This window comes from Anomaloglossus baeobatrachus, chromosome 10 (assembly GCF_048569485.1).
Source record: "Anomaloglossus baeobatrachus isolate aAnoBae1 chromosome 10, aAnoBae1.hap1, whole genome shotgun sequence".
NCBI lineage: Eukaryota > Metazoa > Chordata > Amphibia > Anura > Aromobatidae > Anomaloglossus > Anomaloglossus baeobatrachus.
In genome coordinates, this window is record NC_134362.1 from 212329136 (window position 1) to 212352981 (window position 23846).

The 23846-nt window shown below is 54.9% G+C and overlaps 2 protein-coding genes across 2 annotated transcripts in view; both read left to right on the forward strand.

Moving 5' to 3' along the window:
* The window catches only part of LOC142254410 (MTOR-associated protein MEAK7-like), a 36213-nt gene extending 17012 nt beyond the window's left edge, over positions 1–19201 (forward strand). Inside the window, 3 exon segments of the mRNA XM_075325452.1 lie at positions 15607–15854; positions 18877–18987; positions 19088–19201. Coding sequence (XP_075181567.1) covers positions 15607–15854; positions 18877–18987; positions 19088–19201 — 473 coding nt within the window.
* A 1578-nt stretch (positions 19202–20779) lies between these two features.
* The window catches only part of ATP2C2 (ATPase secretory pathway Ca2+ transporting 2), a 47360-nt gene continuing 44293 nt past the window's right edge, over positions 20780–23846 (forward strand). Inside the window, exons 1-4 of the mRNA XM_075326260.1 lie at positions 20780–20890; positions 23018–23107; positions 23186–23221; positions 23351–23412. Coding sequence (XP_075182375.1) covers positions 20867–20890; positions 23018–23107; positions 23186–23221; positions 23351–23412 — 212 coding nt within the window. The 5' untranslated portion in view covers positions 20780–20866. The remainder of the gene's footprint in view (positions 20891–23017; positions 23108–23185; positions 23222–23350; positions 23413–23846) is intronic.

Genomic DNA, 23846 nt, shown 5'->3' on the forward strand with positions numbered 1-23846 from the left:
CTCTACAGGGTCAGAAATTCCTCATTCTCAACCCCCGACCCCCTCCTTGAGTGCTGGCCCGGTCGGTGGGGGGGTCGCCGGTGCTGGGCCCGGTCGGTGGGGGGGGGGGTCGCCGGTGCTGGCCCAGTCAGTGGGGGGGGGGGCGCCGGTGCTGGCCCAGTCAGTGGGGGGGGGGGGCGCCGGTGCTGGCCCGGTCGGTGTGGGGGGGGTCGCCGGTGCTGGCCCGGTCGGTGTGGGGGGGGGTCGCCGGTGCTGGCCCCGGTCGGTGGGGGGGGGATCGCCGGTGCTGGCCCGGTCGGTGGTGGGGGAGGGGTCGCCGGTGCTGGCGCCCGGTCGGTGGGGGGGGGGTCGCCGGTGCTGGCCCGGTCGGTGGGGGGGGGGGGGTCGCCGGTGCTGGCCCGGTCGGTGGGGGGGGGGGGGTCGCCGGTGCTGGCCCGGTCGGTGGGGGGGGGTCGCCGGTGCTGGCCCAGTCAGTGGGGGGGGGTCGCCGGTGCTGGCCCGGTCGGTGGGGGGGGGGGTCGCCGGTGCTGGCCCGGTCGGTGGGGGGGGGTCGCGGTCGCCGGTGCTGGCCTGGTCGGTGGGGAGGGGTCGCCGGTGCTGGCCCGGTCGGTGGGGGGGGTCGCCGGTGCTGGCCTGGTCGGTGGGGGGGGTCGCCGGTGCTGGCCCCGGTCGGTGGGGGGGGGTCGCGGGTCGCGGTCGCCGGTGCTGGCCCCGGTCGGTGGGGAGGGTCGCCGGTGCTGGCCCGGCTCGGTGGGGGGTGGTGGCCGGTGCTGGCCCGGTCGGTGGGGGGGGTCGCCGGTGCTGGCCCGGTTGGCATTGGTCCGGCTGTCGTGTCTGTGGGCATCTGCTGAGTGGTGCACATCCGCTGGAGAGTGAGGTGTGACAGGTGCCCCCCTCAGGTGGGGGTCCTCAGCGCTGTATGCGGCTTCCCCTCAGGTGGGGGTCTTCAGCGCTGCGTGTGGGGGGGTCCTCAGCGCTGTGTGTGGGGGGCCGATGTCTCCAGGAGCGCAGATTGGTACCATCAGATCTATTGGAGACATTACAGGGATTATAAGGGACTGGCGCAGCTGTGGTGAGCTGTGGTGACCGCCACATGCGCCACTTAACCCCTGCACTGCGTGCGCTCCGCTGCAACCTCCGGGGCCGGCTCCTCGGCGCTGTGAGAGGTTGCTGCGTTCTCTGCTCTCGGATAACGTTACCTGTAATCACCTGTTCATGTGAGGCTCCATTCATCTGCTGCGCTCCTCAACCCAGCGCGGCCCGGCTCCGGTGTCACCGTCATCTGCTGCCGAATATTAGACAATCCCAGCCGCCGACTGATGGCAGCCCCCGGCTCACCGGAACGATCTGTGCTAACCGTGAATTGTCCTCTGGTGGCCGCTGGAGCCGGGGGGGGCCTGGCCTCTGCTGGCCGCTAGAGTCGGGGCGCCTGGCCTCTGCTGGCCGCTGGAGCCGGGGGGGGGGCGCCTGGCCTCTGCTGGCCGCTGGAGCCGGGGGGGGCGCCTGGCCTCTGCTGGCCGCTGGAGCCGGGGGGGGGCGCCTGGCCTCTGCTGGCCGCTGGAGCCGGGGGGGGGGGGGCCTGGCCTCTGCTGGCCGCTGGAGCCGGGGGGGGGGGGGGGGCCTGGCCTCTGCTGGCCGCTGGACCCCGGGGGGGGGGGCCTGGCCTCTGCTGGCCGCTGGAGCCGGGGGGGGGGGGGGCCTGGCCTCTGCTGGCCGCTGGAGCCGGGGGGGGGGGCTGGCCTCTGCTGGCCGCTGGACCTGGGGGGGGGCCTGGCCTCTGCTGGCCGCTGGAGCCGGGGGGGGGGCCTGGCCTCAGCTGGCTGCTGGAGCCGGGGGGGGGGGGGGGGGGCCTGGCCCCAGCTGGCCGCTGGAGCCGGGGGGGGGGGGCCTGGCCGCTGGAGCCGGGGGGGGGCCCCTGGCCTCTGCTGGCCACTGGAGCCGGGGGGGGGGCCCTGGCCTCTGCTGGCCACTGGAGCCGGGGGGGGGCCCTGGGCCTCTGCTGGCCACTGGAGCCGGGGGGGGGGCCCTGGCCTCTGCTGGCCGCTGGAGCCGGGGGGGGGGGGCCCTGGCCTCTGCTGGCCGCTGGAGCCGGGGGGGGGGGGGGGGGGCCTGGCCTCTGCTGGCCGCTGGAGCCGGGGGGGGGGGGGGGGCCTGGCCTCTGCTGGCCGCTGGAGCCGGGGGGGGGGGGGGGCCTGGCCTCTGCTGGCCGCTGGAGCCGGGGGGGGGGGCCCTGGCCTCTGCTGGCCGCTGGAGCCGGGGGGGGGGGGCCCTGGCCTCTGCTGGCCGCTGGAGCCGGGGGGGGGGGCCTGGCCTCAGCTGGCTGCTGGAGCCGGGGGGGGGGGGGGGGCCTGGCCTCTGCTGGCCGCTGGAGCCGGGGGGGGGGCCTGGCCTCTGCTGGCTGCTGGAGCCGGGGGGGGGGCCTGGCCTCTGCTGGCTGCTGGAGCCGGGGGGGGGGCCTGGCCTCTGCTGGCCGCTGGAGCCGGGGGGGGCCTGGCCTCTGCTGGCTGCTGGAGCCGGGGGGGGGGCCTGGCCTCTGCTGGCCGCTGGAGCCGGGGGGGGCCTGGCCTCTGCTGGCCGCTGGAGCCGGGGGGGGGGGGGGAGGCCTGGCCTCTGCTGGCTGCTGGAGCCGGGGGGGGGGGCCTGGCCTCTGCTGGCCGCTGGAGCCGGGGCAGCTGTGCTGCTGTGTGGGGCAGGCATGTATGGCTCTTGTATGCGGGGGTCCGTGGCATGCTATCCGTGGTCCTGTAAGGGGCGGGTGACATGGCTTTTGAGTGCTTGTTGGCGCGTGCCTAATTCCCGGTTATGACGGTGCCACAGCATCCTGGCCTCGGTGTCGCAGCTCTCAGGACGCTCCGGCTCCTCCAGATAAACCTGTTCTTAAACATATATTGCAGCGAGATAAGCGTGTAGGGGGGGGAGGGGGGGTGTAGGGGGACGTGTGGGGGGGGGTTTGTAGGGGGACGTGTGGGGGGGGTGTGGGGGGGATGTGGGGGGATGTGTGGGGGGGGGTTTGTAGGGGGACGTGTGGCGGGGTGTAGGGGGACGTGTGGGGGGGGTTGTAGGGGGACGTGGGGGGGTTTGTAGGGGAACGTGTGGGGGGGGTGTAGGGGGACGTGGGGGGGTTTGTAGGGGGACGTGTGGGGGGGGTGTAGGGGGGACGTGGGGGGGGTTTGTAGGGGGATGTGTGGGGGGGTGTGGGGGGGGGTTTGTAGGGGGACGTGTGGCGGGGTGGGGGGGGTGTAGGGGGATGTGTGGGGGGGGTGTAGGCGGACGTGTGGGGGGGGGCACCGTCTCCGATGGCGTTTGTCCTAGAAGCCTCCAGGCTGTGGATGTGTGGGGGCATCCGCACCTTTCGTCTGCACAGAGCCCCCCATGTCCGAGGACCTGTGGCATCCGGCATTACATAGACTATTGTTACCGGTGCCACATCCACCCTGAACCCCGGGACCAGGTCACCCCATAATTAGAGCTGATCTTATGGGGTATTCTGTAGTGTAATGGGGGCTGCAGTGGGCATCTCACCAGCTCAGGGGTCTTGCTGTCTACGGTCACCCACCCACCGTGTCCAGATACTACCACCCTAACAATAAGGAATAACGTTTGGAACACCATTCTAAGTCTGAACTGGGTGCAAAAACCTAAAAACATCACTATGGGGAGAGAAGGTATGCACACCAGTGACTATGGGGAGAGAAGGTATACACACCAGTGACTATGGGGAGATAAGGTATGCACACCAGTGACTATGGGGAGATAAGGTATGCACACCAGTGACTATGGGGAGATAAGGTATACACACCAGTGACTATGGGGAGATAAGGTATACACACCAGTGACTATGGGGAGAGAAGGTATACACACCAGTGACTATGGGGAGAGAAGGTATACACACCAGTGACTATGGGGAGATAAGGTATGCACACCAGTGACTATGGGGAGATAAGGTATACACACCAGTGACTATGGGGGGATAAGGTATGCACACCAGTGACTATGGGGAGAGAAGGTATACACACCAGTGACTATGGGGAGATAAGGTATGCACACCAGTGACTATGGGGAGATAAGGTATGCACACCAGTGACTATGGGGAGAGAAGGTATGCACACCAGTGACTATGGGGAGATAAGGTATGCACACCAGTGACTATGGGGAGAGAAGGTATGCACACCAGTGACTATGGGGAGATAAGGTATGCACACCAGTGACTATGGGGAGAGAAGGTATGCACACCAGTGACTATGGGGGGATAAGGTATGCACACCAGTGACTATGGGGAGATAAGGTATGCACACCAGTGACTATGGGGAGATAAGGTATACACACCAGTGACTATGGGGAGATAAGGTATGCACACCAGTGACTATGGGGAGATAAGGTATACACACCAGTGACTATGGGGAGATAAGGTATGCACACCAGTGACTATGGGGAGATAAGGTATGCACACCAGTGACTATGGGGAGATAAGGTATACACACCAGTGACTATGGGGGAGAGAAGGTATGCACACCAGTGACTATGGGGAGAGAAGGTATGCACACCAGTGACTATGGGGAGATAAGGTATGCACACCAGTGACTATGGGGAGATAAGGTATACACACCAGTGACTATGGGGAGATAAGGTATGCACACCAGTGACTATGGGGAGATAAGGTATGCACACCAGTGACTATGGGGAGATAAGGTATGCACACCAGTGACTATGGGGAGATAAGGTATGCACACCAGTGACTATGGGGAGATAAGGTATACACACCAGTGACTATGGGGAGATAAGGTATGCACACCAGTGACTATGGGGAGATAAGGTATACACACCAGTGACTATGGGGAGAGAAGGTATACACACCAGTGACTATGGGGAGATAAGGTATGCACACCAGTGACTATGGGGAGAGAAGGTATACACACCAGTGACTATGGGGAGATAAGGTATGCACACCAGTGACTATGGGGAGAGAAGGTATGCACACCAGTGACTATGGGGGGATAAGGTATGCACACCAGTGACTATGGGGAGATAAGGTATGCACACCAGTGACTATGGGGAGAGAAGGTATACACACCAGTGACTATGGGGAGATAAGGTATGCACACCAGTGACTATGGGGGGATAAGGTATACACACCAGTGACTATGGGGAGATAAGGTATGCACACCAGTGACTATGGGGGGATAAGGTATGCACACCAGTGACTATGGGGAGATAAGGTATACACACCAGTGACTATGGGGGGATAAGGTATGCACACCAGTGACTATGGGGAGAGAAGGTATGCACACCAGTGACTATGGGGAGATAAGGTATGCACACCAGTGACTATGGGGAGATAAGGTATGCACACCAGTGACTATGGGGAGATAAGGTATGCACACCAGTGACTATGGGGAGATAAGGTATGCACACCAGTGACTATGGGGGGATAAGGTATACACACCAGTGACTATGGGGAGATAAGGTATGCACACCAGTGACTATGGGGAGATAAGGTATGCACACCAGTGACTATGGGGGGATAAGGTATGCACACCAGTGACTATGGGGAGATAAGGTATACACACCAGTGACTATGGGGAGATAAGGTATACACACCAGTGACTATGGGGAGATAAGGTATGCACACCAGTGACTATGGGGAGATAAGGTATACACACCAGTGACTATGGGGAGATAAGGTATGCACACCAGTGACTATGGGGAGATAAGGTATGCACACCAGTGACTATGGGGAGATAAGGTATGCACACCAGTGACTATGGGGAGATAAGGTATGCACACCAGTGACTATGGGGAGAGAAGGTATGCACACCAGTGACTATGGGGAGATAAGGTATGCACACCAGTGACTATGGGGAGATAAGGTATGCACACCAGTGACTATGGGGAGATAAGGTATGCACACCAGTGACTATGGGGAGAGAAGGTATACACACCAGTGACTATGGGGAGATAAGGTATGCGCACCAGTGACTATGGGGAGATAAGGTATGCACACCAGTGACTATGGGGGGATAAGGTATGCACACCAGTGACTATGGGGAGATAAGGTATACACACCAGTGACTATGGGGAGATAAGGTATGCACACCAGTGACTATGGGGAGAGAAGGTATGCACACCAGTGACTATGGGGAGAGAAGGTATGCACACCAGTGACTATGGGGGGATAAGGTATGCACACCAGTGACTATGGGGAGATAAGGTATGCACACCAGTGACTATGGGGAGAGAAGGTATGCACACCAGTGACTATGGGGAGATAAGGTATGCACACCAGTGACTATGGGGAGAGAAGGTATACACACCAGTGACTATGGGGAGATAAGGTATGCACACCAGTGACTATGGGGGGATAAGGTATGCACACCAGTGACTATGGGGAGATAAGGTATGCACACCAGTGACTATGGGGAGAGAAGGTATGCACACCAGTGACTATGGGGAGAGAAGGTATGCACACCAGTGACTATGGGGGGATAAGGTATGCACACCAGTGACTATGGGGAGATAAGGTATGCACACCAGTGACTATGGGGAGAGAAGGTATGCACACCAGTGACTATGGGGAGATAAGGTATGCACACCAGTGACTATGGGGAGATAAGGTATGCACACCAGTGACTATGGGGAGATAAGGTATGCACACCAGTGACTATGGGGAGATAAGGTATGCACACCAGTGACTATGGGGAGATAAGGTATGCACACCAGTGACTATGGGGAGAGAAGGTATACACACCAGTGACTATGGGGAGATAAGGTATACACACCAGTGACTATGGGGGGATAAGGTATGCACACCAGTGACTATGGGGAGATAAGGTATGCACACCAGTGACTATGGGGAGGTAAGGTATGCACACCAGTGACTATGGGGAGATAAGGTATGCACACCAGTGACTATGGGGAGAGAAGGTATACACACCAGTGACTATGGGGAGATAAGGTATACACACCAGTGACTATGGGGGGATAAGGTATGCACACCAGTGACTATGGGGAGATAAGGTATGCACACCAGTGACTATGGGGAGATAAGGTATACACACCAGTGACTATGGGGAGATAAGGTATACACACCAGTGACTATGGGGAGATAAGGTATACACACCAGTGACTATGGGGAGATAAGGTATGCACACCAGTGACTATGGGGAGATAAGGTATGCACACCAGTGACTATGGGGAGAGAAGGTATGCACACCAGTGACTATGGGGGGATAAGGTATGCACACCAGTGACTATGGGGAGATAAGGTATACACACCAGTGACTATGGGGAGATAAGGTATGCACACCAGTGACTATGGGGAGAGAAGGTATGCACACCAGTGACTATGGGGAGAGAAGGTATGCACACCAGTGGCTATGGGGAGATAAGGTATGCACACCAGTGGCTATGGGGAGATAAGGTATGCACACCAGTGACTATGGGGGGATAAGGTATGCACACCAGTGACTATGGGGAGATAAGGTATACACACCAGTGACTATGGGGAGATAAGGTATACACACCAGTGACTATGGGGAGATAAGGTATGCACACCAGTGACTATGGGGAGATAAGGTATACACACCAGTGACTATGGGGAGATAAGGTATGCACACCAGTGACTATGGGGAGATAAGGTATACACACCAGTGACTATGGGGAGATAAGGTATGCACACCAGTGACTATGGGGAGATAAGGTATGCACACCAGTGACTATGGGGAGATAAGGTATGCACACCAGTGACTATGGGGAGAGAAGGTATGCACACCAGTGACTATGGGGAGATAAGGTATGCACACCAGTGACTATGGGGAGATAAGGTATGCACACCAGTGACTATGGGGAGATAAGGTATGCACACCAGTGACTATGGGGAGATAAGGTATGCACACCAGTGACTATGGGGGGATAAGGTATGCACACCAGTGACTATGGGGAGATAAGGTATACACACCAGTGACTATGGGGAGATAAGGTATGCACACCAGTGACTATGGGGAGAGAAGGTATGCACACCAGTGACTATGGGGAGAGAAGGTATGCACACCAGTGACTATGGGGGGATAAGGTATGCACACCAGTGACTATGGGGGGATAAGGTATGCACACCAGTGACTATGGGGAGATAAGGTATGCACACCAGTGACTATGGGGAGAGAAGGTATGCACACCAGTGACTATGGGGAGATAAGGTATGCACACCAGTGACTATGGGGAGAGAAGGTATACACACCAGTGACTATGGGGAGATAAGGTATGCACACCAGTGACTATGGGGGGATAAGGTATGCACACCAGTGACTATGGGGAGATAAGGTATGCACACCAGTGACTATGGGGAGAGAAGGTATGCACACCAGTGACTATGGGGAGAGAAGGTATGCACACCAGTGACTATGGGGGGATAAGGTATGCACACCAGTGACTATGGGGAGATAAGGTATGCACACCAGTGACTATGGGGAGAGAAGGTATGCACACCAGTGACTATGGGGAGATAAGGTATGCACACCAGTGACTATGGGGAGATAAGGTATGCACACCAGTGACTATGGGGAGATAAGGTATGCACACCAGTGACTATGGGGAGATAAGGTATGCACACCAGTGACTATGGGGAGATAAGGTATGCACACCAGTGACTATGGGGAGAGAAGGTATACACACCAGTGACTATGGGGAGATAAGGTATACACACCAGTGACTATGGGGGGATAAGGTATGCACACCAGTGACTATGGGGAGATAAGGTATGCACACCAGTGACTATGGGGAGGTAAGGTATGCACACCAGTGACTATGGGGAGATAAGGTATACACACCAGTGACTATGGGGGGATAAGGTATGCACACCAGTGACTATGGGGAGATAAGGTATGCACACCAGTGACTATGGGGAGATAAGGTATACACACCAGTGACTATGGGGAGATAAGGTATACACACCAGTGACTATGGGGAGATAAGGTATACACACCAGTGACTATGGGGAGATAAGGTATGCACACCAGTGACTATGGGGAGAGAAGGTATGCACACCAGTGACTATGGGGAGAGAAGGTATGCACACCAGTGACTATGGGGGGATAAGGTATGCACACCAGTGACTATGGGGAGATAAGGTATACACACCAGTGACTATGGGGAGATAAGGTATGCACACCAGTGACTATGGGGAGATAAGGTATGCACACCAGTGACTATGGGGAGAGAAGGTATGCACACCAGTGACTATGGGGAGATAAGGTATGCACACCAGTGACTATGGGGAGAGAAGGTATGCACACCAGTGACTATGGGGAGAGAAGGTATGCACACCAGTGGCTATGGGGAGATAAGGTATGCACACCAGTGACTATGGGGAGATAAGGTATGCACACCAGTGACTATGGGGAGAGAAGGTATGCACACCAGTGACTATGGGGAGATAAGGTATGCACACCAGTGACTATGGGGAGATAAGGTATGCACACCAGTGACTATGGGGAGATAAGGTATGCACACCAGTGACTATGGGGGGATAAGGTATGCACACCAGTGACTATGGGGAGATAAGGTATACACACCAGTGACTATGGGGAGATAAGGTATACACACCAGTGACTATGGGGAGATAAGGTATACACACCAGTGACTATGGGGAGATAAGGTATGCACACCAGTGACTATGGGGAGATAAGGTATGCACACCAGTGACTATGGGGAGAGAAGGTATGCACACCAGTGACTATGGGGGGATAAGGTATGCACACCAGTGACTATGGGGAGATAAGGTATACACACCAGTGACTATGGGGAGATAAGGTATGCACACCAGTGACTATGGGGAGATAAGGTATGCACACCAGTGACTATGGGGAGATAAGGTATGCACACCAGTGACTATGGGGAGAGAAGGTATGCACACCAGTGACTATGGGGAGATAAGGTATGCACACCAGTGACTATGGGGAGATAAGGTATACACACCAGTGACTATGGGGAGATAAGGTATGCACACCAGTGACTATGGGGAGATAAGGTATACACACCAGTGACTATGGGGAGATAAGGTATACACACCAGTGACTATGGGGAGATAAGGTATGCACACCAGTGACTATGGGGAGAGAAGGTATACACACCAGTGACTATGGGGAGAGAAGGTATGCACACCAGTGACTATGGGGAGATAAGGTATGCACACCAGTGACTATGGGGAGATAAGGTATGCACACCAGTGACTATGGGGAGATAAGGTATACACACCAGTGACTATGGGGAGAGAAGGTATGCACACCAGTGACTATGGGGAGATAAGGTATGCACACCAGTGACTATGGGGGGATAAGGTATACACACCAGTGACTATGGGGAGATAAGGTATGCACACCAGTGACTATGGGGGGATAAGGTATACACACCAGTGACTATGGGGAGATAAGGTATGCACACCAGTGACTATGGGGAGAGAAGGTATGCACACCAGTGACTATGGGGAGAGAAGGTATGCACACCAGTGACTATGGGGAGATAAGGTATACACACCAGTGACTATGGGGAGATAAGGTATGCACACCAGTGACTATGGGGAGATAAGGTATGCGCACCAGTGACTATGGGGAGATAAGGTATGCACACCAGTGACTATGGGGAGATAAGGTATGCACACCAGTGACTATGGGGGGATAAGGTATGCACACCAGTGACTATGGGGAGATAAGGTATGCACACCAGTGGCTATGGGGAGATAAGGTATGCACACCAGTGGCTATGGGGAGATAAGGTATGCACACCAGTGGCTATGGGGAGATAAGGTATGCACACCAGTGACTATGGGGAGATAAGGTATGCACACCAGTGACTATGGGGAGAGAAGGTATGCACACCAGTGGCTATGGGGAGATAAGGTATGCACACCAGTGACTATGGGGAGAGAAGGTATGCACACCAGTGACTATGGGGAGATAAGGTATGCGCACCAGTGACTATGGGGAGATAAGGTATGCGCACCAGTGACTATGGGGAGATAAGGTATGCACACCAGTGACTATGAGGAGATAAGGTATGCACACCAGTGACTATGGGGAGATAAGGTATACACACCAGTGACTATGGGGAGATAAGGTATGCACACCAGTGACTATGGGGAGAGAAGGTATGCACACCAGTGACTATGGGGAGATAAGGTATGCACACCAGTGACTATGGGGGGATAAGGTATGCACACCAGTGACTATGGGGAGATAAGGTATGCACACCAGTGACTATGGGGAGAGAAGGTATGCACACCAGTGACTATGGGGGGATAAGGTATACACACCAGTGACTATGGGGAGATAAGGTATACACACCAGTGACTATGGGGAGAGAAGGTATGCACACCAGTGACTATGGGGAGATAAGGTATGCACACCAGTGACTATGGGGGGATAAGGTATACACACCAGTGACTATGGGGAGATAAGGTATGCACACCAGTGACTATGGGGAGATAAGGTATGCACACCAGTGACTATGGGGAGAGAAGGTATGCACACCAGTGACTATGGGGAGAGAAGGTATGCACACCAGTGACTATGGGGAGATAAGGTATACACACCAGTGACTATGGGGAGATAAGGTATGCACACCAGTGACTATGGGGAGATAAGGTATGCGCACCAGTGACTATGGGGAGATAAGGTATACGCACCAGTGACTATGGGGAGATAAGGTATGCGCACCAGTGACTATGGGGAGATAAGGTATGCGCACCAGTGACTATGGGGAGATAAGGTATGCGCACCAGTGACTATGGGGAGATAAGGTATGCACACCAGTGACTATGGGGGGATAAGGTATGCACACCAGTGACTATGGGGAGATAAGGTATGCACACCAGTGACTATGGGGAGATAAGGTATGCACACCAGTGACTATGGGGAGAGAAGGTATGCACACCAGTGACTATGGGGAGATAAGGTATACACACCAGTGACTATGGGGAGATAAGGTATGCACACCAGTGACTATGGGGAGATAAGGTATGCACACCAGTGACTATGGGGAGATAAGGTATGCACACCAGTGACTATGGGGAGAGAAGGTATGCACACCAGTGACTATGGGGAGAGAAGGTATGCACACCAGTGACTATGGGGGGATAAGGTATGCACACCAGTGACTATGGGGAGATAAGGTATGCACACCAGTGACTATGGGGGGATAAGGTATACACACCAGTGACTATGGGGGGATAAGGTATACACACCAGTGACTATGGGGAGATAAGGTATGCACACCAGTGACTATGGGGAGAGAAGGTATGCACACCAGTGACTATGGGGAGAGAAGGTATGCACACCAGTGACTATGGGGAGAGAAGGTATGCACACCAGTGACTATGGGGAGATAAGGTATACACACCAGTGACTATGGGGAGATAAGGTATGCACACCAGTGACTATGGGGAGATAAGGTATGCACACCAGTGACTATGGGGAGAGAAGGTATGCACACCAGTGACTATGGGGAGAGAAGGTATGCACACCAGTGACTATGGGGAGAGAAGGTATGCACACCAGTGACTATGGGGAGAGAAGGTATGCACACCAGTGACTATGGGGAGAGAAGGTATGCACACCAGTGACTATGGGGAGATAAGGTATGCACACCAGTGACTATGGGGAGAGAAGGTATGCACACCAGTGACTATGGGGAGATAAGGTATGCACACCAGTGACTATGGGGAGAGAAGGTATGCACACCAGTGACTATGGGGAGAGAAGGTATGCACACCAGTGACTATGGGGAGAGAAGGTATGCACACCAGTGACTATGGGGAGATAAGGTATGCACACCAGTGACTATGGGGAGATAAGGTATGCACACCAGTGACTATGGGGAGATAAGGTATGCACACCAGTGACTATGGGGAGATAAGGTATGCACACCAGTGACTATGGGGAGATAAGGTATGCACACCAGTGACTATGGGGAGAGAAGGTATGCACACCAGTGACTATGGGGAGATAAGGTATGCGAATACTGACATGAAAAATCCAATAGCTATATGTAAGAATGAAATGTGAAGAATGGAATCTGCATTACTGCCATGAACATATGAATCAAGAGAAATTTAGCTACTGAATTGATCAATGCAATAGACCCCAACACTACGCCAAAGTATTTCTCTACGTTGGGGTCCCGAGCTTGTGTGTGTCCTCTCGTGCAGTTACCGTGTATGGGAAGCTGAGACCCCGGCTATTATGCGTATGATGTGGATTGGCAATAGGTGTATGGGGAGGGTTCACAAACGAAAAACTACGTTTTTTACGATTTTTCATGTCAGTATTCACACAGCAGTTTCTGCTATTCCATGTATTCCCCTTACATAGTCACTGGTGTGCATACCTTATCTCCCCATACAGATACTACCACCCTGACATACGATTTCCTCTATATGTAGAGAGCGTGCTGTGACCACAGCGATTACCGGGGGGGCCGCAGCGATTCCCGGGGGCCGCAGCGCTGCAGTGTGGGTGCACAGCGCTGGTGTCGGCTCCGCGCCCGGCCCGTGGCTGACTCCACGCTATGGTTTGTGTTTGACTTCTGGGCGTTCAGTTTCTCAGAATCTTCATCATCCACAGAACAATAGATTATTCTTACCGCGTGTCAGGAACAGCAAACATCAGGTTCTGAATGGACCGGGCCAGAACGGGAAGGACCAGGGGTTCAGCCGCAAGAGATCTGCGCTGCCACCAGTCACCTCGTGCCATAGACTCCGAGCTATCACCAGACTTATCCTGGACCCTTATCTCCAGGGTTATATCCAACTTGTATCTTGGTACCTTATGTTCCAGCCCTTTATTGTGGCATTTCCCTGGGCCTTTATCCTGACAACCTATATCCTCAAGCATATGAGAGGTCCGTATCCTTGTACCCTTTGACCCTTGGCCTTTATCCTTGTACCCTTTGACCCTTGGCCTTTATCCTTGTACCCTTTGACCCTTGGCCTTTATCCTTGTACCCTTTGACCCTTGGCCTTTATCCTTGTACCCTTGGCCTTTATCCTTGTACCCTTGTACCCTTGGCCTTTATCCTTGTACCCTTGTACCCTTGGCCTTTATCCTTGTACCCTTTGACCCTTGGCCTTTATCCTTGTAGTCTTTGACCCTTGGCCTTTATCCTTGTACCCTTGGCCTTTATCCTTGTACCCTTTGACCCTTGGCCTTTATCCTTGTAGTCTTTGACCCTTGGCCTTTATCCTTGTACCCTTTGACCCTTGGCCTTTATCCTTGTACCCTTTGACCCTTGGCCTTTATCCTTGTACCCTTTGACCCTTGGCCTTTATCCATGTACCCTTTGACCCTTGGCCTTTATCCTTGTACCCTTTGACCCTTGGCCTTTATCCTTGTACCCTTTGACCCTTGGCCTTTATCCATGTACCCTTTGACCCTTGGCCTTTATCCATGTACCTTTTGACCCTTGGCCTTTATCTTTGCACCCTTTGTCCCCAGGCCTTTATCTTTGCACCCTATATCCACCAGCATATGGGAGGCCTTCATCCCGGCGCCTTATATCCTTCAGCATATGAGAAGCCTGTATCCTGCCACCCTTTATCCCTGGGCCTTTATCTTGATGATTTTTTTTATTTTCTTGAGGTGCCTTTATCCCTGTGCCTTTTTATCTTGCTTTTTTGCGAGGCCTTTATCTTGGTGCTGTATACAGCCATGTCCTCCCTGTATCCTGCTTCTACGCACGCCGTTCACCAGACCCTCCCACGCCCGGTGACACCCATGTTTACCCATTTTATGGCTCTTCGTGTTGACGAGAGGCTCCTGACAGCTGAGTGATGGGCTTCTAGGACTGGAGACGTCAGTGTTGTCCCCGTTGTGTAACGGTGGTAAATACCCGCAGTATGAGCCGTGGTGGAGGAGTGGGGCCCGGTCCGCTGTGACATGGCGCACTTGAGGGGTGTGGTGCGGATGGTGCACATAGTCCGGCTCCTCAGCCATATATTATAACCTCAGTGGTCCGCTCCTCTTCATACCCTGCGGGCCGCCGCTGCCGCCGTCTCTGGGGTCTTCATCTTCTCACAATGCCATGAATGATTGCACTCCATAAAGGGTTAAGTCCGCAGTCCTCCAGTGCCAGGAGTGGGATCTGCAGGACAATGCCCTGTGTGTACCTGCTCCACCACATTTTGGTAAGTGGTTATCTGCCGGCGCTAGGTACTGATTGGTGGCAGCGCTGAAGGGGACAGGACGGAGGAGTGATAGCGCCGGATCTGCCCCATATTGCGGGGTACGGTCGCCATCTTTGTGGCGGCTCTCTCCGCACCGTCCTTCCACCGATGACTCTTCAGAACGCTGGCTGTGCGTAATTGGGTTTTCGGCTGCGCTCGTCACCGCAGACGCCTGGAAGGGGGGGGTATCGCGTGTGCCCCCCCCCCAGAAAGCGCAGCGCCGTACATAGCCACATCTGCGCGCTGAACGCTTCCTCAGACAAAGCCCATGAGGACGTGGTGAACGCCGCGCCATTGATGGCAGATGGAGTGTGGGAGGACAAGTCCCAGCATTCCCGCCGGTGTGGAGCGGTGTGAACCGCACATTCTGCCGCGCACTCCTATTGTCACTCTTAAAGGCGCAGTACAAGACTTTATCTCTCCCGCTCGTCTGGTGCAGGAATCGCTCCACTTTCTGGTGGTTCTTGTGTCTCCAGAAGCCGAGGACACGTCTTATGACATGACGCCTCCCGCCGCCCCGGCCGTGGATTACCGGACAGTTAGCGGACATACTGAGGCCGGGGTCCACGAGCGCAGGACACTGTTCCGATTCTCCTCCAGGATGGTTCCTCCACTGTCCCCCGGAGCCGTCCCTTTAATTTCTCAGGTATTCTACATTTACAGCGTTCTGTATCCGTAAAACCGCAACGCACCGGGACGCTCCGCTCTTTTTCTCGCACCCATAGACTTATATTGGCGATCTCGTCCCATTTACTTCACCGTATGCAGCACAATGTGATCCCGTCCGATGTACGCCGATCGTTGCGATCCTGTCCGATGCACGCCGAGCGTTGCGATCCCGTCCGATGCACGCCGAGCGTTGCGATCCCGTCCGATGCACGCCGCGTTGCGGTCCCGTCCGATGCACGCCGAGCGTTGCGGTCCCGTCCGATGCACGCCGAGCGTTGCGGTCCCGTCCGATGCACGCCGAGCGTTGCGGTCCCGTCCGATGCACGCCGAGCGTTGCGGTCCCGTCCGATGCACGCGGCGCGTTGCGATCCCGTCCGATGCACGCGGCGCGTTGCGATCCCGTCCGATGTATGCGGCGCGTTGCGATCCCGTCCGATGTATGCGACGCGTTGCGATCCCGTCCGATGTATGCAGCGCGTTGCGATCCCGTCCGATGTATGCGGCGCTTTGCGATCACACTGAATACAGCTGAGAATAAACTGTGAGCTCAGCACAGACTGAATAACAGTCCCTCGTCACAGTCGGACCCCCCCATCCACGCTGCGCCCGCTCCACCTTCCTCGTCTGTCAGGTTTCTCCACTTCTTTGGTTCCTTAAATAAAGCATTCACCTTCCTGCGTCACCTGAGAAATGCCACCGCTGCTCCGCGCCCTCCTGACCTCGATGGCGGATTATTCACACACCGCGCACGACATTAACTAAGGAGCGGCCGCGGATGGAAATAGCGCAATCATCAGCAGCAGCACGGGTCACCGGCAGAAGAGCGCGGCGCAGGGATCCAGGGCAGCACAGCACTGGCCCCGCGCCAGGAACTGCACATTGTAATATCAGGCATTTGCATAGGATTACAGCATTCCTGCGCTAAAAGGAGCCGTCCAGTACTGGGAACGGCGGGACGGGGCGAGCACTCATCATACCGCTATCAGGTGGCAGCAATGACCTATATACAGCATGTACCCGGACCCTACCCTCCTACACAGAACAATGCGGCCACTGACACATCACTGCTATAATACCGCCCTATGTACAGGCATATAACTGCTATAATACTGCCCCCTATGTACAAGAATATAACTACTATAATACTGCCCCTATGTACAAGAATATAACTGCTATAATACTGCCCCCTATGTACAAGAATATAACTACTATAATACTGCCCCTATATACAAGAATATAACTACTATAATACTGCCCCTATGTACAAGAATATAACTACTATAATACTGCTCCTATATACAAGAATATAACTACTATAATACTGCCCCTATGTACAAGAATATAACTACTATAATACTGCTCCTATATACAAGAATATAACTACTATAATACTGCTCCTATGTACAAGAATATAACTACTATAATACTGCTCCTATGTACAAGAATATAACTACTATAATACTGCTCCTATATACAAGAATATATCTACTATAATACTGCCCCTATGTACAAGAATATAACTACTATAATACTGCCCCTATGTACAAGAATATAACTACTATAATACTGCTCCTATATACAAGAATATAACTACTATAATACTGCTCCTATATACAAGAATATAACTACTATAATGCTGCCCCTATGTACAAGAATATAACTACTATAATACTGCCCCTATGTACAAGAATATAACTACTATAATACTGCCCCTATGTACAAGAATATAACTACTATAATACTGCCCCTATGTACAAGAATATAACTACTATAATACTGCCCCCTATATACAAGAATATAACTATTATAATACTGCCCCTATGTACAAGAATATAACTACTATAATACTGCCCCCTATGTACAAGAATATAACTACTATAATACTGCCTCCTATGTACAAGAATATAACTACTATAATACTGCCCCTATATACAAGAATATAACTACTATAATGCTGCCCCCTATGTACAAGAATATAACTACTATAATACTGCCGCTATATACAAGAATATAACTACTATAATACTGCCCCCTATGTACAAGAATATAACTACTATAATACTGCCGCTATATACAAGAATATAACTACTATAATACTGCCCCCTATGTACAAGAATATAACTACTATAATACTGCCTCTTATGTACAAGAATATATCTACTATAATACTGCCCCTATGTACAAGAATATAACTACTATAATACTGCTCCTATGTACAAGAATATAACTACTATAATACTGCCTCTTATGTACAAGAATATAACTACTATAATACTGCTCCTATGTACAAGAATATAACTACTATAATACTGCTCCTATGTACAAGAATATAACTACTATAATACTGCCCCTCTGCCCCTATGTACAAGAATATAACTACTATAATACTGCTCCTATGTACAAGAATATATCTACTATAATACTGCCCCTATATACAAGAATATAACTACTATAATACTGCCCCTATGTACAAGAATATAACTACTATAATACTGCCCCCTATATACAAGAATATAACTATTATAATACTGCCCCTATGTACAAGAATATAACTACTATAATACTGCCCCCTATATACAAGAATATAACTATTATAATACTGCCCCTATGTACAAGAATATAACTACTATAATACTGCCCCTATATACAAGAATATAACTACTATAATACTGCCCCTATATACAAGAATATAACTACTATAATACTGCTCCTATGTACAAGAATATATCTACTATAATACTGCCCCTATGTACAAGAATATAACTACTATAATACTGCCCCCTATATACAAGAATATAACTACTATAATACTGCCCCCTATATACAGGATATATTACTACTATAATACCGCCCCTATATACAAGAATATAACTGCTATAATACTGCCCCTATGGACCCTGTTGTGTTGGCTCTCTGTTTCCTCTGGTGTTTGGGGGGTTGGCGGTATTTTTCTCGGTTGAGGGTCGGTGGTTGTTAATGGCGTGTTGTTGTTTCCGCAGGTTGAGGATCAGTGTGAGCTGAAGTCTGTGGGAGCGGAGGATGATGTGATCCCGTTACCTGCTAAGGAAGCGAGCCGCCTGGATGAGCGCGAGCTCCTGAGACACCTGCATGTGAGCGCTTCCTCCCCCCTTGGCGAGGCGCGGACCCTCCAGTTATTTCCTGTCGCAGTTTGTACATTTTTTGCATTGTTTTGTATCCTACTTGTCACAGTTTAGTGACCAACGTGACTGGGGACATTACATAATGTGCGCGTGCATCCAGTATAGAGCGTGTACACAGGCGCCATATAGTCATGAGTGGACACCGCCGTGGAAAGCAGAGTGAGGCCCCCATGCTTTACACTGCAGGCGGCATCCACTGAACACCGCAGAGTAGAAAGGTTTACATTATTATAGAAGGAGGGTTATTTGTGGTCTAGAGACCAGAGAAGTACCCACAGGTCATCTTTCCCTGTGTGCGGGCCCCTCCCTGTGTGCGGGCCCCTCCCTGTGTGCGGGCCCCTCCCTGTGTGCGGGCCCCTCCCTGTGTGCGGGCCCCTCCCTGTGTGCGGGCCCCTCCCTGTGTGCGGGCCCCTCCCTGTGTGCGGGCCCCTCCCTGTGTGCGGGCCCCTCCCTGTGTGCGGGCCCCTCCCTGTGTGCGGGCCCCTCCTGCGGTCTTAGCGTGCTGCCCCTCCCTGTATGCGGCCCCTCCTGCGGTGTTAGCGTGCGGCCCTTCCTGCGGTGTTAGCGTGCGGCCCCTCCTGCGGTGTTAGCGTGCGGCCCCTCCTGCGGTCTTAGTGTGCGGCCCCTTCCTGCGGTGTTAGCGTGCGGCCCCTCCTGCGGTGTTAGCGTGCGGCCCCTCCTGCGGTGTTAGCGTGCGGCCCCTCCTGCGGTGTTAGCGTGCGGCCCCTCCTGCGGTGTTAGCGTGCGGCCCCTCCTGCGGTGTTAGCGTGCGGCCCCTCCTGCGGTGTTAGCGTGCGGCCCCTCCTGCGGTGTTAGCGTGCGGCCCCTCCTGCGGTGTTAGCGTGCGGCCCCTCCTGCGGTGTTAGCGTGCGGCCCCTCCTGCGGTGTTAGCGTGCGGCCCCTCCTGCGGTGTTAGCGTGCGGCCCCTCCTGCGGTGTTAGCGTGCGGCCCCTCCTGCGGTGTTAGCGTGTGGCCCCCTCCTGCGGTGTTAGCGTGCGGCCCCTCTTGCGGTGTTAGCGTGCGGCCCCTCTTGCGGTGTTAGCGTGCGGCCCCTCTTGCGGTGTTAGCGTGCGGCCCCTCTTGCGGTGTTAGCGTGCGGCCCCTCTTGCGGTGTTAGCGTGCGGCCCCTCTTGCGGTGTTAGCGTGCGGCCCCTCTTGCGGTGTTAGCGTGCGGCCCCTCTTGCGGTGTTAGCGTGCGGCCCCTCTTGCGGTGTTAGCGTGCGGCCCCTCCTGCGGTGTTAGCGTGCGGCCCCTCCTGCGGTGTTAGCGTGCGGCCCCTCCTGCGGTGTTAGCGTGCGGCCCCTCCTGCGGTGTTAGCGTGCCATCTCCGTTACCTTGACTTTTATGTGATATTTTTACCTGTGTTTGTTCAGGAAATGTTTCCTGGTGTCGCACATTCCTCCATTGTCTGTGTGTGACAATGGCTCTCGCCCGGGGCACTCACCTCCGCTATTGTCACCGTACTAAGGTTACCAGACTCCCCACAGCCCGTGCCCTCCCTGTCCCATGCCCCCATAGTGGCCCCCCCGGCCCGTTCCCCCATAGTGCCACCCCCCCGGCCCGTGCCCCCATAGTGTCACCATAGTGGCCCCCCCCGGCCCGTGCCACCCCCCCCCCCGGCCCGTGCCCCCATAGTGTCACCATAGTGGCCCCCCCGGCCCGTTCCCCCATAGTGCCACCCCCCCGGCCCGTGCCCCCCATAGTGCCCTCACAGTGTCCGGCCGCTCTCTCGCAGGTGGACGTGGCCTCGGGGCTGGCGGGGAGCGCCGTGCTGCAGCGCAGGGTCAGACACGGCTGGAACGAGTTTCAAGTGGAGAATTCGGATCCCATGTGGAAGAAATACCTGGGACAGGTACAACTGCTGCACCCTGTACTGTGTGACTGCTGCATGCAAGCGATTGTTCCCTGTTATCAGCCATTCCGGGCATTATGTCATATGACTCCTGCGCTCATCAGATTGACCTTTGTCTATAAGTATAGCGCAGCACTGAGCGTCTCCGGAGGACTCTGCGCAGTATAGAGCAGCACTGAGCGTCTCCGGAGGACTCTGCGCAGTATAGAGCAGCACTGAGCGTCTCCGGAGGACTCTGCGCAGTATAGAGCTGCACTAAGCGTCTCCGGAGGACTCTGCACAGTATAGAGCAGCACTGAGCGTCTCCGGAGGACTCTGCGCAGTATAGAGCTGCACTAAGCGTCTCCGGAGGACTCTGCACAGTATAGAGCAGCACTGAGCGTCTCCGGAGGACTCTGCGCAGTATAGAGCAGCACTGAGCGTCTCCGGAGGACTCTGCGCAGTATAGAGCAGCACTGAGCGTCTCCGGAGGACTCTGCGCAGTATAGAGCAGCACTGAGCGTCTCCGGAGGACTCTGCGCAGTATAGAGCAGCACTGAGCGTCTCCAGAGGACTCTGCGCAGTATAGAGCAGCACTGAGCGTCTCCGGAGGACTCTGCGCAGTATAGAGCAGCACTAAGCGTCTCCGGAGGACTCTGCACAGTATAGAGCAGCACTGAGCGTCTCCGGAGGACTCTGCGCAGTATAGAGCTGCACTAAGCGTCTCCGGAGGACTCTGCGCAGTATAGAGCAGCACTGAGCGTCTCCGGAGGACTCTGCGCAGTATAGAGCAGCACTGAGCGTCTCCGGAGGACTCTGCGCAGTATAGAGCAGCACTGAGCATCTCCGGAGGACTCTGCGCAGTATAGAGCTGCACTAAGCGTCTCCGGAGGACTCTGCGCAGTATAGAGCAGCACTGAGCGTCTCCGGAGGACTCTGCGCAGTATAGAGCAGCACTGAGCGTCTCCGGAGGACTCTGCGCAGTATAGAGCAGCACTGAGCGTCTCCGGAGGACTCTGCGCAGTATAGAGCAGCACTGAGCTTCTCCAGAGGACTCTGCGCAGTATAGAGCAGCACTGAGCGTCTCCGGAGGACTCTGCGCAGTATAGAGCAGCACTGAGCGTCTCCGGAGGACTCTGCGCAGTATAGAGCAGCACTGAGCGTCTCCGGAGGACTCTGCGCAGTATAGAGCAGCACTGAGCGTCTCCGGAGGACTCTGCTCAGTATAGAGCAGCACTGAGCGTCTCCGGAGGACTCTGCGCAGTATAGAGCAGCACTGAGCGTCTCCAGAGGACTCTGCGCAGTATAGAGCAGCACTGAGCGTCTCCGGAGGACTCTGCGCAGTATAGAGCAGCACTGAGCGTCTCCGGAGGACTCTGCGCAGTATAGAGCAGCACTGAGCGTCTCCGGAGGACTCTGCGCAGTATAGAGCAGCACTGAGCGTCTCCGGAGGACTCTGCACGGTATAGAGCAGCACTGAGCGTCTCCGGAGGACTCTGCGCGGTATAGAGCAGCACTGAGCGTCTCCGGAGGACTCTGCGCAGTATAGAGCAGCACTGAGCTTCTCCAGAGGACTCTGCGCAGTATAGAGCAGCACTGAGCGTCTCCGGAGGACTCTGCGCAGTATAGAGCAGCACTGAGCGTCTCCGGAGGACTCTGCACAGTATAGAGCAGCACTGAGCGTCTCCGGAGGACTCTGCGCAGTATAGAGCAGCACTGAGCGTCTCCGGAGGACTCTGCGCAGTATAGAGCAGCACTGAGCGTCTCCAGAGGACTCTGCGCAGTATAGAGCAGCACTGAGCGTCTCCGGAGGACTCTGCGCAGTATAGAGCAGCACTGAGCGTCTCCGGAGGACTCTGCGCAGTATAGAGCAGCACTGAGCGTCTCCGGAGGACTCTGCGCAGTATAGAGCAGCACTGAGCTTCTCCGGAGGACTCTGCGCAGTATAGAGCAGCACTGAGCGTCTCCGGAGGACTCTGCGCAGTATAGAGCAGCACTGAGCTTCTCCGGAGGACTCTGCGCAGTATAGAGCAGCACTGAGCGTCTCCGGAGGACTCTGCGCAGTATAGAGCAGCACTGAGCGTCTCCGGAGGACTCTGCGCAGTATAGAGCAGCACTGAGCGTATTTCTGGATCTTCCTCTCCGCAGTTCACTAATCCGCTGATCCTGCTGCTCCTCGGCTCCGCGCTCGTCAGTGTCGCCACCAAGGAATACGAGGACGCGGTCAGCATCACGGTGGTAAGAGGACGCGGCTGACCCTCAGCGCTGCATGTTGGTGTCACTGTCTCTTTAAATGTCGGATCCGTCTCTCCGCAGGCCATTCTAATCGTGGTGACCGTGGCTTTCGTGCAGGTAGGAATTGTCCGGTACCACCTGAGGGCGCCACCAGCTATTGCACCGCCGTGCCTGCCGATCGTTGCAGCGGCGCGGGCGGGCTGTACCCGCGGATCTAATCCTGATCTCATTCTTTTCTATCTGCAGGAATATCGCTCAGAAAAATCTCTGGAGGAGTTAAATAAACTGGTTCCCCCTGAATGTAACTGGTGAGTCCTCGAGGTCCTGCTCCGGGTCCAGCTTCTTGCTCTGGCTCTGCGGCTCTGGCTCTGCGGCTCTGGCTCTGCAGCTCTGGCTCTGCAGCTCTGCTTCTCTGGCTCTGCAGCTCTGGTTCTGCAGTTCTGCAGCTCTGGCTCTGCGGCTCTGGCTCTGCGGCTCTGGCTCTGCAGCTCTGCTTCTCTGGCTCTGCGGCTCTGGCTCTGCAGCTCTGGCTCTGCAGCTCTGCTTCTCTGGCTCTGCGGCTCTGGCTCTGCGGCTCTGCTTCTCTGGCTCTGCGGCTCTGCTTCTCTGGCTCTGCGGCTCTGCTCTGCGGCTCTGGCTCTGCGGCTCTGGCTCTGCTTCTCTGGCTCTGCTTCTCTGGCTCTGCTCTGCAGCTCTGCTTCTCTGGCTCTGCGGCTCTGCAGCTCTGCTTCTCTGGCTCTGT